General features: G+C 47.1%; 1 protein-coding gene across 1 annotated transcript in view; it reads right to left on the bottom strand.

Moving 5' to 3' along the window:
• Positions 1-957: 957 nt before the first annotated feature.
• CACNA1B (calcium voltage-gated channel subunit alpha1 B) overlaps positions 958-18,357 on the bottom strand; it is a 414,377-nt gene continuing 396,977 nt past the window's right edge. The window contains exons 42-47 of the mRNA XM_056861029.1: positions 18,129-18,247; positions 16,288-16,429; positions 14,257-14,367; positions 5,679-5,868; positions 3,592-3,791; positions 958-1,554 (exon numbers count right to left, since the gene is read on the bottom strand). Of these exons, the coding sequence (XP_056717007.1) occupies positions 1,015-1,554; positions 3,592-3,791; positions 5,679-5,868; positions 14,257-14,367; positions 16,288-16,429; positions 18,129-18,247 (1,302 nt within the window). The 3' untranslated portion in view covers positions 958-1,014. The remainder of the gene's footprint in view (positions 1,555-3,591; positions 3,792-5,678; positions 5,869-14,256; positions 14,368-16,287; positions 16,430-18,128; positions 18,248-18,357) is intronic.

The raw sequence follows: 18,357 nt of genomic DNA, 5'->3' as shown, positions 1-18,357 counted from the left end.
GACAGTTGGACTAGTTCTCAACAGTGGAGGACTCTCTCTCTTTTTGTTTGTTTGTTTTTTTTTTGTTTTTTTTTACTGTACAGTTTACAAAAAATGCACACAATGAAAAGTTTAAGTTTGTCTAACAGCTGTCGATATAAAACCAAAGACACATTTCCTTTGCCTGCCCCTCCCCCCTTTCCCCTCTCAGATTGTAAACAAGACAAAATGGGGAATGGCGGCATCTTGCGTCCCAACAGAGAAAGACCGAAGAAGTTAGCAGCAAGAACAACAGCCTGGAAAACCATCTTTACCCAAACAGCTCCCCCCCCCCCGGGCTTTCCTAAATGTCAACGTGAAGGACCGCCCCCCTCCCCAAAAAATGTGGAAACAGACCAGTGAATAAAAAGAGTCACAGACGACATCGTGGTGCTTTGTTGGCTGGAAGGTTTTGTTACCGGCTCCGTTGAAAAGGATTGCTCTTCCCAAAATATCAAATCCACTCTCTGGCTGGATTGTTTCCCCTCTTAGTGTTTACAAGATAAATGACGGGCTTGGTTTTATACAAGACAGCTCCTTTCTTCCTTATATACCCCAATCGTCCCAAACCCTGCGAAGGTTCCAGTCCCATAAAGACTAATAGCTCTGAGTCTGGGGCTTCTTCTTGGGCTCTTTGCTTAAGTTACAGTTGTGTCATCTGGAGGGGGTGACATTTTCTTAGGTGAGGCAGCGAGGAGCGCAGCAGGAACGAACTGCCCCCCCTCCCCTCCTTGCAAGGAACAGCCTTTCGTTCCCGATCCACCGCTCTGTAGTGCAAAAGGAGAGACACGTTGCAAAAACAGAGAGGCATCTCCGATGACATTGTGCGCGCAAACAGGGCAGTCTTCTGGGGGGGGGGTGAGTTTCACCAGGAAGCACTTCCTGCCTCCCCCTCCAAGCCCTGACTGCCACGGGGCCGAGTGCACAGACAGACACAGCTTCCCGGATGATAAAACTCATCAATTGCCAGTGTGCAAAAGACCAGGCCTTTTCCTGCTAGCACCAATCGTCTTCATCCCGCTCGTGGTAATAGCTACGTGCTCTGGTGCTGGTCCCAGGGCCGGAGCTGAGGCCCAAGGTGTAATGGTACCCGTTGGGGACTCTGCGGATTTGGTGCGACTGGGAAGTCAAAGAGGAGACGTAAGAAGTCCGGGAGGATCTTCCTGAATTAGTGGCGACGGCCTCCTCAAAGGTGAGCGTGTCCTCGGGCACGACATGGTACGGGCTGTCGCTGTCCTCCCGGTGACTCAAGTAAGGGTCTGAACCGATTCGGGCCACCAGGGTCTGCGAGGGGCCCTGAGAGTCTCCATGCAACAGCGCATTGTGCTCAGACAGACCGCGGCTCAGGCGCCCCGGGGAGAAGGTCGGCAGGCCAGTTTGGAAACTGGAGAAGTGCACAGGCGAGGAGTTGGCGGTCTTGTACGTGATGCTGGGGCGCGGGGTCAGCGGCGTCTGCGGCAACTGCCTCCGGCCGCGGCAGGGGGTGCTAGCACCAGAGGTTGACAGCAGGGGGCTCCCATTAACTGAACCACTGCCCTACATGAAAAGTGGAACAAAGCAAATGAACAGGAAAAAAATAACAGAAAAAAACACCAGACAAACACCAAGGCGCATGGGAGGGAAGGACACAAACAGACAACAGAAGGACGGGCGACAGGAAGGGAAGGACATGTTTCATGATGGGGAAAAAAAAGGAAAGATAAAGTTTAGACATGCACAGTCGGGGGGGGGGGTTGCAGAGGAGCAGTTTGGAACGGAGGTAAAGACCCCAAAAAAACACACCAATGGCTAGGAGGGAGGATTCCAGATGGAAACATCCAGTGCATTCGTGCAACGGTGCAGGATAGCAGACAGTTCCAGTGGAAATGGAGGGTTGGGTGCCCGACCTTGCACATTCAGAAATGACAATACACACCTCAAAACCCCAGAGATGTTATTAAAAACAACGGACTGGATTTCTGTAACTGACCTTGCTTGCTTTCTCATACGAATTCAGTCTCCATTTAAATGCCAAGAGTGGGGCCTGACTGAAGCCAGGGTCTGGGACCCAGATTAGGCAAAGAAGAAGGATGCTCAGGCCTACAAATCAACCTGATCCTCACTCTAATTAAGCCACCTGCTCCAATGAGACTGGTGGACATCGAGGGGGGCAACTTGGAGGCCAGGTGTGGTCAACCTCCATTTCCCTTTTGCCAGATCCTGGCATCTGATCAGAAGAATGGCCAGTCGCTGGGGGAGACAAAGAGTTGCTGCACTTTTAGAGTAAGCAGTTCTTAAGACTGTATGTATGAAGTGATTCTGCATCAGCATCAAGCAACAGCAAATTCTAAGTGAGGATTGCCTTTTGGGCTGGGGAAAACAGTGTTGCACTTACCTGTAACTGCTGAATTACAACTAATAATGAAACTCAATATTATGCATTCTCCTGGATTGAATAGAGATCTAGAATTCCTGTATTATTAGCAATGCTAATTTCTCCATGCCTACTACCCCTCTGTGTATCATACCTAATCCGACCAAGCCTGCTAATGTCATTGACTTGCTTTTGACATTTGACATTGTGTGTCGAATTCATTCTTCTCTACTCATCTCACTACCACCACCCTTTTTAATCAGATGAGTCTTCATAGCTAGAATTCCTGGTCCATGCCCATTGCTGGATTGGATAGGGTTGCCAGGTTCCCAGCATACCAAACCCTGGGGCTTATGGGACACAGCCTGGTGACTTCATAGCAGTATTAATGGTGCAGTACTTCCAAACAACACTAGGCACTGTATCACACTGTATATATGAATGCGTGTCGCTATAAATCACGTGGCAACCCAGAGTTTGACCCTCTAGACAAGAGGACTGCAGAATACTGGCAAAAATTCTCATGGGCACTAGGGCTGTTGAATTTTTAAAAATTCAGTATAATTTGGATTTGGGTTTAAATGGCCCTTCTTTCAGGAAATCCTGAATTCCCCTATACCAGTATAGGTAGGAATTCGGGTTTAAATTCGGGATTCTTGACTGATGTGGTTTTGAGGACTTTGAGCTAATTCTGACAGTAGGCTTACTGATGTTTTAGCTAACTTTTAAAATGTACTTGCTCCATCCTTTCATGTGAACTTTTTGATTTTGAATTGTATTTGCATATTGAACGTTGATGAACGTTTGTACTGAGTTAAGTCCAACAAGCTATTATGCTTTAGGGACTGTTTTACTGAGAATAAACTGATACACTGCAAACTGACCCTCGAGACCAGGGGTGTCAAACATATGGCCTGGGTTGTGAATTTGGCCCTTTGAGAGCTTTTAACCAGCCTATAAGCCAGTTGAGGCAGCCACACACACCCAGTCCCAATTTGGGCTGGTGAGCCCACTACCAGCTTGCCACCCAAGGCAGCCACCACCATCCCCAGTCCCGATCTGGGCTGGCGAGGCATGGCCCAGCCCAACCAAGTGACATTTATGTCATATCCAGTCCTCATAACAATTGAGTTTGACACCCTTGCTCTCGACACTAAGCCCTCAGTCCCTGCCACAGGCGGTTGTTTCATCCCAACACATCCCCGCTCTCGGGTTCTCACCTGCTTCTGCGTCCCATGTTCCTGCCCTCCATTCGGGGAGGTGGGCCTGCTGTGCTCAGATGACTTGGGCTGAGAGTGGTCTCGGCTCCCGTACCGATCACAGGAGTAAAAGCGCTGCTTTTCAGAGGAAGAAGAGGAGTGAAGCTTCCGTTCTTGGGACCGGCCCCGCTCCTGCTTTTTGGCCTTGGATGCAGCCTCACCTGTTTGTAGGATCACAGTAAACCTGATGAACAGAGCAACTATCATCATACGGAAGGGTTCCCTTGCCAACATCGGCACTTGAACCCAAGACTTCTTGCTGCAAGAGTCAACATATTTCTGCAAGAATTAGGATGGTTTGGGACCTGATTCTCCACTCTTTTTCCCTTTGATATCACCCAAGATCTAATTTATACAATTTATCTTACATGCACAATTTAATTTCCTGAGGTATGATACGGATCTCTCAAGTGCAGAAAGTTTGTTGATTTGATTTCCGTTGCTCATCCTCGAGGTGGTGTGAAATAAATATAATGATTAAAACCAATGAATGAAAACTGCAAACAAGGGTATTATTAAAATGGTGGACACTGAACATAAGGAAATGACAGCAGAAAAGTAGACTTACGATAGCATTTGCCATTTGAGCCTGCATATTGCATATGGAATAAGACCCAGCTTTTTAAGTGGCAGAAGCAAGACGTGGTGAGCCTCCTGATGGGAGCTTAATAAGGAAGGGGCACATCCAGAAAAGCCTGTTGCAAGTAGCACGTGATTATGCAAGACTACAAGGCAGAGGGGCTCAAATGGGAATAGATATTCCTTACTGATACTTTGTAAATATCTATATAGTATTCATTAAAGAGTCACTTCAGGATACAATGGTTCCATATCAACATACCACAGCCTCATTAGCACATTAGCTTGATACTTACAGGACAATGGTTAGCACATTACCTTTGTTACTTTTTGCAGGACAATGATTCAGCTCAAACCCAACCCCTTTCTGACTATATATTACTCTTCCTACACACTTGACACTGAGAGACACTGTCCTTCAGTGTTACTCCTCTGAAGATGCCTGCCACAGCTGCTGGCGAAACGTCAGGAAAGAAAATACCAAGACCACGGTTACACAGCCAGGATAACCTACGAGAACCAATGAACTCTGACCGTGAAAGCCTTCGACAATATTATGTAGTGCTTTCATTAATTTATTTATATTTTATTGGAATTCTGCTTTTCTCCCTGAAGGGACTCAATGTTTAAAACATTTAAAGCATTTCACCTTTATGTTCATGTTTGCATCCTTACAACAGCAGCCCTGTGAAGTACATCAGGATACTTAATATGTTGGGGAGGGGCCATGGCTCAGTTTGTAGAGCATCTGCTTGGCATGCAGAAGGTCCCAGGTTCAGTCCCCAGCATCTCCAGTCAAAGGGACTAGGCAGGTAGGTGATGTGAAAGACCCCTGCCTGAGACCCTGGAGAGCCGCTGCCAGTCTGAGTAGACAATACTGACTTTGATGGACCAAGGGTCTGATTCAGTAAAAGGCAGCTTCATGTGTTCATGTGTGTGTTTTCCACTCAGGACTAGCTTGTAAGGTTTCTCCATTGCTGCTGCTGCAGTTGATACAGTTAATCAGCAACAGGATTTCCACATGGCAGGTTTCCCTACATTTTCCTGCCACTGGGGGATTTTCAGATTTTTATAAAATTGGCATTACAATGTTAGAGTGATCTATTGGGTTCTCTGATTCTCTGAAACCCTACATTTTATTTTATTTTTAAAAAATAAGTCTTTATCCCCCTTTCATTTCAGAGTTGTTGCTTTATGTCTTTGCAAGGACAGGCTACAGGCTTTTTCATTTAATAAAAGCAGGGGGTTCCGAGAACCTGACAGATTGTTATAACATTATAATGAAGGCTATGACAATATTACATGGATTTATATGTAAACCAACATGGCTACCTACTTTTCGAAGAGCATGTTATCAACCCTAACAACCGTAATAGGGAAGCACTGCAGTTTGCAAATGGAGAAAGAAAGACAGAGAGAGAGAGAGACAGAGAGACAGAGAGAAAGATCACCCTCACCAGCAGCCTCACCATCAGCCAGGTGGTTTGGGGGCTTGTCAATGGACTTCTGCTTCTTCTCCTTCCGCCGGTGGCAGCGGTGGTGGTGATGGTGATGGGTGTGCTCCGCTGGCCGGGCATGTTCATAGAGGTGCGTGGCATGGGGACGCTGTGGGTTCAGCGTGGAGATGGAACGTTTCATGGGGCTTGTGTCCGGGATGGGCTGCAGACATACCAGTAAATGGGGTAGGAAACGGGGGAGAAGAGAACACAGAGTCGTTTACTGGAAGTAGGAACCTCTGGTACCCTCTTTCCATCCCCGGGAACCAACAGGAGGTGCTCTAATCTAACAACCTGTGCAGAACCCATATTCTCTTGGGGTGCCTCTCACAGACACATTGCCTGTGTAAACGGAAAGGCACTGAGGCTGCTATCCTATGTGAATGCAACTGAGAGGAGGTTCCTCAAAATTCAGCAAGATTAATGCTTATGAGTGTTCCTGATGCCGGGACTGAAGTCTTCTGAAAATGTCACCCTCTCATCTGGCAGCTCCCCCCACCCCCAAAGCCCTGATATCAGAGGAGTCTCTGTAATTACTTAGTGAAGAGGGAGAGGCATTCTGCTCAAGTGGACTTTCATCTACCTTTACTTTGAGATGGAACCATAACACGGGAAACAGCCGGGCCCTGGGACAGTAGGACATTTTCAAGTAAACACATATGGATCAGGCTGTGCACCAAACAGTTCCATACATGTTGGAGCTGTTAAGCCCATTTCCATTTATTTACTAGCTCCTTTAACCAAAGGTCTTGAGCGTAACCATAACAAGAATACATAATACAACACCAAATAATCAATTTACAAGCTGTTAAGCCCTAAGCACTGCCTGTGTTGCTGGCAGAAGATGGCCAGAGCCTGATTGTGTGGGTGTTCCCCATGGGAGCGGCACTGTGCTGGGGAGGTGTGCCTGCAGTCTCCCACGTAATCAGGCTCCTGTCCATACAGTTGGGTCATTTAAGAAGAAAAAGAAGAAGAGTTGGTTTTTATACGCCGACTTTCTCTACCACTTAAGGAAGAATCAACCCGGCTTCCCTTCCCCTCCCCACAACAGATACCCTGTGAGGTAGGTGGGGCTGAGAGATCTCAAAGAGAGCTGTGACTGGCCCAAGGTCACCCAGCTGGCTTCATGTGCAGGAGTGGGGAAACCAACCCAGTTCACTAGATTTGCATCCGCTGCTTGTGTGGAGGAGTGGGGAATTAAACCCGGTTCTCTAGATCATCGCTCCAAACTACCACTCTTAACCACTACACCATGCTGGCTCTCAAGCAGTCTCTCAGCCATATCGGAGCTGCTCAAAGATATCCTTTTACTTGCTGTCTTTTTAATCGGAGAAGCCAGGTGTTGACTGTGAGATGTTATACACATAGGCCACGTGTTCTACTATGGGAGAGAATAATTTTGATGGGATTGGGGTAGATCCCTACTCCTATCCTACTACTCTACTGAGCAAAGTTTATTAATTAAAATAGTAATATCCCAGCTTTCCTTTCAGCTCAAGTTTGTGTTGCCAGAATGCGAGTTACGCAGCAAAGGGTCATACTAATTAAAGAGAAAAGTAAATGTTTATTAAGGAACTACATTACAGCTAGGAAAGCTGAGAGACAGAGATAGTCTCTAGCTACCTAGCTGGCTAAGAGGAGTGATACAAAGAAGGTTCTGAGAAGAAGGAAACTGCTCCTGAGAATATCTAAGGACAGACAAGAGGTGACACATACAGCGGAGAGATGGAAAGGTCCCTAACCTTATATTTCTATCTACCTGACCACTTGTCAGCCCCCTGCAGGGTCTTCGTATTTCTTTGCATGCCAGACATTGCTCATTCCAACAGTCTGAAGCCTTCCTTAAATCTAAGGAGCCTTCCTCCAACTTAAGTGACTCTTTTTCCAACAGAAGAGCCACTTGAGGAAAGGCTCCTTAGAATGGAGGAAGGCTTCTTGGAGGATGGTTGGATCCACCCCATTGAGTTTAGGTTGTGAGGCCCGCTTGCTCCCGCTGTGCCATTTGGCTGATTCTCACTAAAGTTTGGAGAGAAACCGCAGAGATATTTTTGAGCTGTTAAGATATTTGTGCGAGAGCTGGTTGGCTGAACTAGCGATATCTGTCTGCTTGCTGCTGCATCCCTGTGGCTTCCGCTCAAGTTGTACATGGATTATTACGAATCAGTTCCCAGTGAGCTCTCCTCCAAAGAAAAAGGATCCTGACAAGGCAGTTCTGAATTTTCCATCACTTGGGGAAGCATCCACACACGAAAACACCAACAACACCAACACCATTATATGATAACTATTCATCTGTTTAAGTTCTTCTGCTTTTTGAGGGCATGGAGGTAGAATGTTAATCAGACACTTAGTATTTGAAGATTACAGCCTTAGCTTATTGATAGAATAAAGGGTATAAATTTATAATAACGTAACAGCTTTCATTTGATTAGTAACCATTTATTAAGTGTTCTTAATTCCTCCGTATCATATTATGCTTTGTAGGAGAATAGCAAATTAATATTTGGTATTAATCAGCAATTTGTACTAGAATCTAAAAGGGTGAGATTAGAGTTGATGATGGATGGATGGATGGATGCATTATTATATTGAAGCTTGGACACAGACATATTTTTATCTTTCCCCGCCTTCTTATATAAATAATATATAAAATAATATATAAAATGGTAAGAGCCCCGTGCCGCAGAGTGGTAAGCTGCAGTATTGCAGTCCAAGCTCTGCTCACGACCTGAGTTCGATCCCAATGGAAGTTGGTTTCAGGTAGCTGGGTCAAGGTTGACTCAGCCTTCCATCCTTCCAAGGTTGCTAAAATGAGTACCCAGCTTGCTTGGGGGTAAAGGGAAGATGACCGGGGAAGGCACTGGCAAATCACCCTGTAAACAAAGTCTGCCTAGAAAACGTCGGGATGTGACATCACCCCATGGGTCAGGAATGACCTGGTGCTTGCACAGGGGACCTTTACCTAATATATAAAATAAAATTATATTTAAAAACAACAACACCCAAACAGGATCATACCCTGAGAATAACAGCAACTTGAAGCAAAACATTGATATATGGCAGAAATATCCTTATAACATTAGACAGCAACTCAAACAAGGAAATTAAAATTAAGGGTTAACAATGATCAGATGTAATCGTTGCAATAAACAGATATTAGAGGATACGGCTGAGTTCAAGCTACATACTGCTAGGTATCTCCCCGGTGACCGTGCTTTGCTCCTCTGCAAACAATTCGGACAAGATGACAGATAAACATTTGTAGCAGCCCCAACCAGCACAGCCATGGTCAGACATCACAGCAGGTGTGCAGGAGACGAGATGACCGAGGAAAGGGGGAAGCGGGAAGGGGAGACGGAGAAGGGGCAGGGGTGACAGGATGAGAGCAACCGGACGGGGAGACAAACAGGCAAAGAAAAGGGGGGAGTGAATGAAGACAAGAAATAGAAATGGGTGTTAGTCCAAAGGTATCCATGGAACAAAGTGGGAAGGCCTGAGGCCAGAATGGAGACTGGTTATTCCGAGGAAGCTTACAAATGTGAGAAAGTCGTATCATCAAATGATAGTCAGTTTAGCTCAGACATTTCTTGAGGGAGACGTCACTCACACGCAAGTGGTCGACAGAATTGTTAGAGGACCATGCGACTAGGGTTGCCAGCCTCCAGGTGGTGGCTGGAGATCTCCCGCTATTACATCTGATCTCCAGCTGATAGTGATCAGTTCACCTGGACAAAATGGCTGCTTTGGCAATTAGACTCTATGGCGTTGAAGTCCCTCCCCTCCCCAAAGCCTGCCTTCCTCAGGCTCCGCCCCCAAATCTCCAGGTATTTCCCAACCCGGAGCTGGCAACCTTACATGGGACTCAGGCTCTGCAACAGAATTCAGAAGGGTTGGTAGCAGGCCCAGTTAGGGTTGACAACCTCCAGGTACTAGCTGGAGATCTGCTATTACAACTGATCTCCAGCTGGTAGAGATCTGTTCACCTGGACAAAATGGCTGCTTTGGCAATTGGACTCTATGGCACTGAAGTCCCTCCCCTCCCAAATCTTGCCCTCCTCAGGCTCTACCCCAAAAACCTCCCACTGGAGGTGAAGAGGGACCTGGCAACTCTAGGCCCAGTGCTTATTGGAGCCTCCAAATCAAGGCTTCGTGGTGCTGCCTCCTCCTCACCACCACTGTTGCCAGTCCCCTCTCTTGTCACTTTCTCCTCCAAATCCAGTGTTGGTAAGGAAGAGGATGAGCAGCAGCAGCCACTGTTTGGCTCACCCCACTGACCGCTCCCTTCCTTTGGGCCAAATGGGGGTGGCGGCAGCTGCTGCCACTGCTTAACCACTATGACAATTGGCTCAGATGGAGATAATGAAAGGAGCAGCTGCTGCTTTTGCTCTTCCTCCATGCACTCAAAGATAAAGCAAGCAGAAAGGATTGCAGAGGAGGAGGGGCCCCAGCAGGCACTGCTACCAGAATGGGCGTGAGGGTGGAGTAAGCCCAAGCCGGCCGGCCAGCCTGCCTACCCAGTCGCTAGGGTTGCCAGGTCCCTCTTTACCACTGGCGGGAGTTTTTGGGGTGGAGCCTGAGGAGGGTGGGGTTTGGGGAGGGGAGGGCAATGCCATAGAGTCCAATTGCCAAAGCGGCCATTTTCTCCAGGTGAACTGATCTCTGTCGGTTGGAGATCAGTTGTAATAGCAGGGGATCTCCAGCTAGTACCTGGTGGTTGGCAACCATACCAGTCACCCCCGTGCCTGTGTTTATGAGAGGGCTTGTACAGGCCATTGTGCAGTTCTTGCCTGAAGATCTTAACCTGGGGCCAGTTCTGATATGAATTATGACCTGAACTTCTTTTCTTTTTCTTTTTGCTGGGGAGGGGCTGTGACTCAAAGGTACAGAATCTGCTTTGTATGCAGAATGTCTGACATTCTATCCCTGGCACTTTCATTTACAAATGATCAAGTTGCAGGAGATGAGAAAGACCTCCTACCTGAGACCCTGGGCTGGAAAGTTGCTGTTAGTCAAAGTAGACAATACTGACCTTGACAGATCAGTGTAAGGCAGTGTCATGACTCAATATCAGAGGGCCAAAGACTAACATTTGGTACTGGGTTTGGTAATAACCGATGAGCCAGGTGGGTTTGCTGTTCTGGGGGTGTCCCAGAAGCTTTGGCCATTGCCTCTACAAGACACAGTGGGTCATGTGAATTAGCCATGCACTACTTTCCCACTTGCAAACTATTAGGAAGCCTGGTTATCTCCAACTCAGGGTGTTGCTACAGTCTCAAGGAAATGGGCGAGGTTTTTCAGCAGTGACCCACAATGGCTATCTGTTCCAATCCAGCTGCACAGAACTAGGGAAGCTTGATTTCCACTCTGAGGGAATTCATGAAAGGGAGTCTGTCCGCAGGAAGGGGACTGGCTCTTTTCCACCAGCGTTCAAAACTATCAGCAAGTTAGGAGAGGCTTTAGGGACTGATGTTACATCATGTTTTCTTGTGTTCTTAGAGAAGGGGGGAAAAAGGTGTAAGTATCACCTGTACTCATAAGAACATAGGAAAAGCCATGATGGATCAGACCAAGGTCCATCAAATTCAGCAGTCTGTTCACACAGTGGCCAATCGGGTACCTGTACTCACCTGTATTCACAACTGCTCACTTTATGGAGCTACCCACACAGACTTAATATACTGTGCTGTGCTGGTCCCTGCAAGCACCCCCTGCCTCAAGGCTAGAGAACAGTGATAAGAACCACGTAAAGAATGCTCTTCTAATCTCCAAAATTAGAGATGACATTTATGCAGGGCTGTTTCCCCGCGGTCACCCCCATCGACTGCTTCGGTGCTTCCTTTTGATTATGCATGCCTTTCCCAATCGTCAGCGATTGCCTCACACACCCTTCATGTTTCTGTGCATTTTGCCTGCGTTTTCCGGATTCTGGCTAAAACAGCATCCAGAAAACACGGGCAAAATGTGCAGAAATACATTGGGAGTGCGAGGTGACCTCTGACAGTCGGGAAAGGCATGCATAATCAAAAGGAAGCCCTGAAGCAGTTGGCGGGGTTACCGCGAGGGCAACAGCCCTACATAAATGGCCTAAAAGTGTTGGGGAGTGGGGAGCAAATTCAAGTATCACCATTACAGAGTCATCACCATTTGTTTCCATGGGCCCCCTAAAAGGAGAGGGAATTGTACGGCAGCATTACTGGGATGATTTTTAAATCTGCATGACAGGTTTGCATATTCTCTGCATTCCACTTCTCTCTGCTTCCTCATCTACACGTCAGCTGGAACATGGCAGTGTGTTACCCAGCCAATTTTGTTGTATGAACCCAAGCCATTTAAAGGGAAGAAACTTCATGGCAGGGATGACCTGGGGTCCCAGTGGGAAATGAAGTGATCCAATAACACCGGGAGGGCAATCACCAGCAATGTGTGAATGATGGAATGGTGTAAGAAATGAAGAGAACAACCAGGGTATGTTGGGTTACAGAGGTAATGATGAGGCTGCATCAGGCAAGTATAGAAAGAAGGATTTCTTGAGCACCTCTTGCAGAGGAAATGTTGTGGGCGCATCACTCAAGCCAAAGGGGATTACTGTTCCTTAGCAGGCAATTCAATGAACGTTTGTAGAAGTCTTAACTGAAATCAGTAGAGATACACTCTTGGAATGAAATCAACGTTAACCACTGGAGTTGGCTGAAAAAACTGTCTCCACCCCTCTAGACTGGTTTCAAATGATTAGGCATTTCACACTGAGGGTATACTGCACATAAGATATGCATCAAATTTAAGCCTAGCTCACACATGCATGTTCATCGTTTTCTTCCATCACTTGATGACTCTCAATTTGAATGTGTGAACTTCTCCACTGAGTACTGGGTTTTGAGATGTCACTGGACAATATGAAATTTCTTCATGATTAGTTTGTGATGGTAAAGCATCACTCGGTGCTCCAGACAGACTGTCAGTTGGTGTGTGTATGGGATATGGATTAGGACTGCAGGGCAAGAGAAGGGTGCTTCAACTCATTGACCAAGCACCTAAATGCAATTTAATTTCACCTGAAAAGCTCCATCTTAAAGTCAGATAGTTAAATAATCTTTCCTTCTCAGTCAGTATTTCTCTATACAGTTGCCAGGAGTGAGTATCAGGGGCTATGAGGTCCCAAGGACTCGGCACTGGCCAAAGGACCCTCCACCAAAGGGGCTGCTAGTTAGTCAAGGGATAAGCCATTCCAGAACAGATTTTGCCACAGCAACTCATGATCCTCCTAGCCTGAGGTGATACTTGATAGCTAATCTGGAACTAACATGAAATTTTAAGACCTCAGGCTTCCTTGGGAGGTGGTGGGTTCTTCTTCCCTGGAGGTTTTTAAGCAGAGGCAAGATGGCCATCTGTCAGCAATGCTGATTCTGTGAACTTAGGAAGATCATGAGAGGGAGGGCAGGAAGGTTTGCGTCAGGGTTTAACTCTCGTGGCCCCTTCTTGCATGCCCAGGGTAGTGCCAGTCACCACTTTGGGGTCAGGGAGCAATTTTCCTCCAGGCCAGATTGGCCAGGGATCCTGGAGGGTTTTTTTCCCATCTTCTGGGTGTGGAGTAAAGGTCACTAGAGGTGTTGAAGATGGGGAGGTAGTTGTAAATTTCCTGCATTGTGCAGGGGGTTGGACTAGATGTCACTGGTGGTCCCTTCCAATTCTATGATTCTATGACCTGCAAGGCTACTGACCTTCCTCTGTCTGGGCAGCTTGTCTTGGGAGGAGCATCCCAGACTTTCCTTGGTACCTCCTGACTTCCAACCTGTCTGTACTAACCCTATTTCCCCCACTCATTCACAGAGCTACAACTCCTAGTGTTCCTTGGTTGGCATTGATCACAGTTTAACAGACTGGGACATGCGTTTAAATTTGCAAGGGTAGTCATTCCTTAAGTGTGAAAAAGTAGAATAGAATCATAGAATTATAGAGTTGGAAGGGACCACCAGGGTCATCTAGTCCAGCCCCCTGCACAATGCAGGACATTCACAACTACCTCCCTTCATGCCCCCAGTGACCCCTACTCATGCCCCCTACTTGGCCCAGAAGATGGCCAAGATGCCCTCCCTCTCATGATCTGCCTAAGGTCATAGAATCAACACTGCAATTTATCAAAAGTACAATTTATCAAAAAAAGTGTTCTAAATAGGGGAAGGCTCAATGAAAAAATCTAAAATTTTAGCTTGTTTTCTAAAGTCACTACAAGCTCTTATGTAGGATTCAGAAACAATTACTGGTAAGGTTAGAGTGGATTACATTTGGAATCAGCCCAATGTATTTGCCCAGCAAGCAAGATTTGGGGCCTGTTTGCTGATGAGGTTATTAAAGGTTATCTGTATGGCAAAGCGCCAAATTGTACCAAAAAGTATTCACAGGATACACACACACAGAGCAGATCTCCTATTACAGCACATACCCCTTTAAACCTCACAAGCAAGTGCCTTCTAGACAAGACAAACAAAGAGAAGGTGTTGAATCGGTGACTTACTGTAAGCCTTCCAATGCTAGTTAAGCCTCCCTCGCTCACCTGAGTTTCTGCCGCCAAGCGTGGCATGGAAGCGGCTCGCCCCTGGCTTTCCAGGCCAGGCTGGTGTTCACCGTTGGCTAACATTGGGCTGATCTCTTGCATTTCTACTACCTGAAAGAGATTGAGGCAGAAGTGCAAATGAATATATACATATAGCTGACGAATGCTATGTCAGCCAATCAGTCCATCTCACTCAGTACTGTGTCCTCTGACTGGCAGCTGCTCTCCAGGTTCTCCAGCAAAGAACTGCCTTGCTTAATACCTGTCCCTGAGACCTTTTACCAGGAGATACCAGGGACTGATCATGGGACCTGATTCCTCGGATGAAGATCTTGAGTCACACTGGGGTTTGCAAATTTCTGTTAAATAACTCTGCAGTTTATTGGCATTGGCGTTCCCCCGCCCCCAGCCAATCCACAAACCTCCCAACTTAGTTCTAATGGAGTGAACAGGCACATCTCCTGGTCTGACATGCTAGCCATACTGGGCGTGTCAAGAGTTCAGAGCACTACAATGGCCCTGTGAGGTAGGCCAGCGTGGTGTAGTGGTTACGAGCAGTCGTTTGGAGGGGTGGACTCTAATCTGGAGAACCAGGTTTGATTCCCCACTCCTCCACATGAGCGGCGGACGCGAATCTGGTGAACCGGGTTGGTTTCCCCACTCCTACACATGAAGCCAGCTGGGTGATTTTGGGCTAGTTGCAGCTCTCTTAGAGTTCTCTCAGCTCCACCAACCTCACAGGGTGTCTGTTGTGAGGAGGGAAAGGGAAGGTGATTGTCAGCTGGTTTGATTCTTCCTTAAGTGGTAGAGAAAGTCAACATATAAAAACCAACTCCAACTCCTCCTACTACTACTATTAGTATCCTCATCAGGGATGGACTGGGAAGCTGAAATGGCGCAGGAACACACCATGCTGATTGGCCCATGCTGTGCCAGGAGCAGTTCTGTCAGGGCCATTTGGCTTCAGCCCGGGTAACAATAGGTATCAGTTCAGCCATTGCCTCTTCCTGCACCACCATCAGTCAACTGAACTGAATGGTACTTGCTGCATTATCAATGCTATTAGAGCTTGGCTCTGCTTTCTCCTGGGTGCTAGGGGCCCTCCAGGACAGTGACACACACACACACACCGGGAATTTTCCCTGTAAGTCAAACGGCCAGTCCACCCAATCTCCATATTATAGATGGGGATTGGGTTGCCAGGTCCCTCTTCACCATCAGTGGGAGGGGAGGGACTTCAATGCCATAGAGTCCATTTGCCAAAGCGGCCATTTTCTCCAGGTTAAGTGATCTCTATTGGCTGGAGATCAGTAGTAATAGCAGGAGAGCTCCAGCTATTACCTGGAGGTTGGGAACCCTAGATAGGGGAGAGCTGAGCACGAGAGACAGAGGCTTGCTTAAGACTACTCTAGTCAGTCTGTGATTGGAAAGAAGTCTGCGAAGGTCTCAGGCAGCGAAAGGCCTTTCCTAACACTTGCTGCTTGAGATCCATTAATTAGAGATGTCAGGGATTGTTCTACCACAACAAATGTAGGTGTGAGGTTTGCAGCCAAGATCCTCAACAGACCTGGTGGGCGATTTGATCAAGGAAACCAGAAGGACTGCTCTATGGCTTCCAAACATTGAAAAGCTCTTAGGAGACAGCAGCTGCCACCATTACCATCTGGACTGGAGACTGAAACAAGCAGAAGGCCAAGGTCGCACAAGGCCTTCCTTCCAGAAACATGCCCCCCCTCCCCCTTTAAATGTCTGGCCTGAGGAAGAGTTCTGAGTAACTGGAATGACCGCACATTCAGTCATGGGCTTTTATTGATCCTACCAAAGATATCACTTTACTGTGCCTCCAGGTTTTGTGGTAACACACCGATATGGCTACCTATTTTTAATGTACCAGAAGAAGTAGCTGGAGTTCAGACCCAGAGTTCAATAATGGTCTGCTAAATGCATGGAAACAGAAAGGCAAAGCATCCTGTAATTAAAAAGGAAGAGGTTTTCCCCATGCAAGGAAAGGGGCATGTGCTTCGTCTTCACCTGTTTGCTTGTCTGCTCCACAGAAATTTCCTCTGAGTGGCCTCGCTCAAATGCTGGTGTTCTGGTTTCATAAAACACATCCTGAGTTCGTTGAGTTCCCCATGAAATAGACTCCTTGATTCCTCTCCCTTCTGGTGGTGGTCTGTGGAAGGAGGAGAAAAAGGACACACATAATTCAAAATACTGTGGATGGAGGGCTTTGCGGGGGGAGAGCAAATAACGAAGACATCCATCAATGAGCAAGTACAGGCTAACAGGGGCCTAGTTCTCAATGAAGAATTAAACTGTGGTGTAGACCAGCGGTCCACAACCTTTTTTGAGCCTGCAGGCGCATTTGGAATTCTGACAGGGCATGATGGGCACAGCAACAAAATGGCTGCCACAAAATGGCTGCCGCAGGAGGTGGAGCCAGCCGCAAAACGATTGCCACAGCTTAATTTAAGTATCACAGTGAAGATCCTTGTGTTGTGGTGGCAGCTGCTGCCAAAGCAACATTTTAATAAAAACTGCACAGCTAATCAAATCTTCAATAGTCAATCATGATGCATACCCATTCTCTCCAGGATCAGAGGAGCGTGCCCATTATATTAGGTGCTGTGGGACACAGGAAGGACAATGCTGCTGCAGTCGCGTTGTTTGTGGGCTTCCTAGAGGCCCCTGGTTGGCCACTGTGTGAGCAGACTGCTGGACTTGATGGGCCTCGGTCTGACCCAGCAGGGCTTTTCATATGTTCTTAAGCCTTGCTGGCAAAAGCCCTTCCCACTTCCTAAAAAACACTTGGTGGCCACCAGAAAATGTGTTGGTGGGCACCATGTTGGAGACCTCTGGTGTAGACAGTATCCCCCCATCCACCACCAATTTCTGATTCATAATGGTCCTTTAGGGCTCTGAATGCTCTGTAATGTTTAGAATTGCTAGATCTGATGGAGGATTTCCACGGATTCAAGGGGATTCGAAGTTTTCACCAGTTCTCCAGTCCCACTGCAGAAATCTGACAACCCACCACCACCACGGTGATCCCAGGGGTCCAGTTCCACAGGAGCCACATTTCAGGTGGCATTTTGGGCTGCAGCAGGATGGAACAGGTGAGGAAGTCCTACTCCCTTGACTGAAATCCCCTTCCATTCATGGAAATTACTGGTGGATCCAAGCCCCGGTTCTTATCACTCTCTGATTTTATATTGTTTTCTAGTCTTCTTGTTTCCTAGTCTTCTGCTTTATTTTAACTCTTTTTATATTTTATGTTTGGAATCTATCTCATGAGCACAGCTGGAAATTCAGGTTAGGGTATATATGTTTTGAATAAATAAACAATAAAATAAACCCCTTTCTCTAAGATACTAGTTTTCTATGTTCGAGAAATCTGTAAGGAAGAGAATTCTATCACATGAGCCTCTGGCTTCTGTCTGAAGTGTTATAGCCTCATGCCCACATAAAGCCGCCTTATAGTGAATCAAAACCTTGGTCCATCCAAGTTAGTATTGTCTTCTCGGACCAGCAGTGGCTCTCCAGGGCTCAGGCAGAGATCTACTCACATCACCTACTTGCCTAGTCCCTTTAACTGGAGATGCCGGGGATTGAACCTGGGACCTTCTGCATGCCAAGCAGAAGCTCTACCACTGAGCCACGGCCCCTCTCCATGGCTCGCCAGGGTGTCAGGTGGAGGTCTTTCACATCACCTACTTGCCTAGTCCCTTTAACTGGAGATACCAGGGATTGAACCTGGGACCTTCTGCATGTCAAGTAGATGCTCTACCACTGAGCCACAGCCCCTCCCCAGAGGTGAATCTACAATCTCCACAGAACTAGGCTGAAATAGAAAGAAATGTCAGGGTACTCACAAAGCCCCCCCATTGTTGAGGGAAGCCGAGCTCTTTTGACGAAGGAAAACAGTGGGGAATACTGGCTGGCTTTGCTCCAGTGCAGCTTTCAGTGGGTGGAACAGGGAGACGGTTCCAGTCTGCAAGGCATCAGAAGAGACAAAGAGGACTCATTAATGTTATCTGCTCTTGTAACCATACGTATGGAGCCGCTGGCAGAAACGTTCATAGTTATTCTTCCAACAGGGAC

The sequence above is a fragment of the Euleptes europaea genome, chromosome 14 (genome assembly GCF_029931775.1).
Source record: "Euleptes europaea isolate rEulEur1 chromosome 14, rEulEur1.hap1, whole genome shotgun sequence".
NCBI classification, from domain to species: domain Eukaryota; kingdom Metazoa; phylum Chordata; class Lepidosauria; order Squamata; family Sphaerodactylidae; genus Euleptes; species Euleptes europaea.
This window is presented reverse-complemented; position numbering and strand designations above follow the sequence as displayed.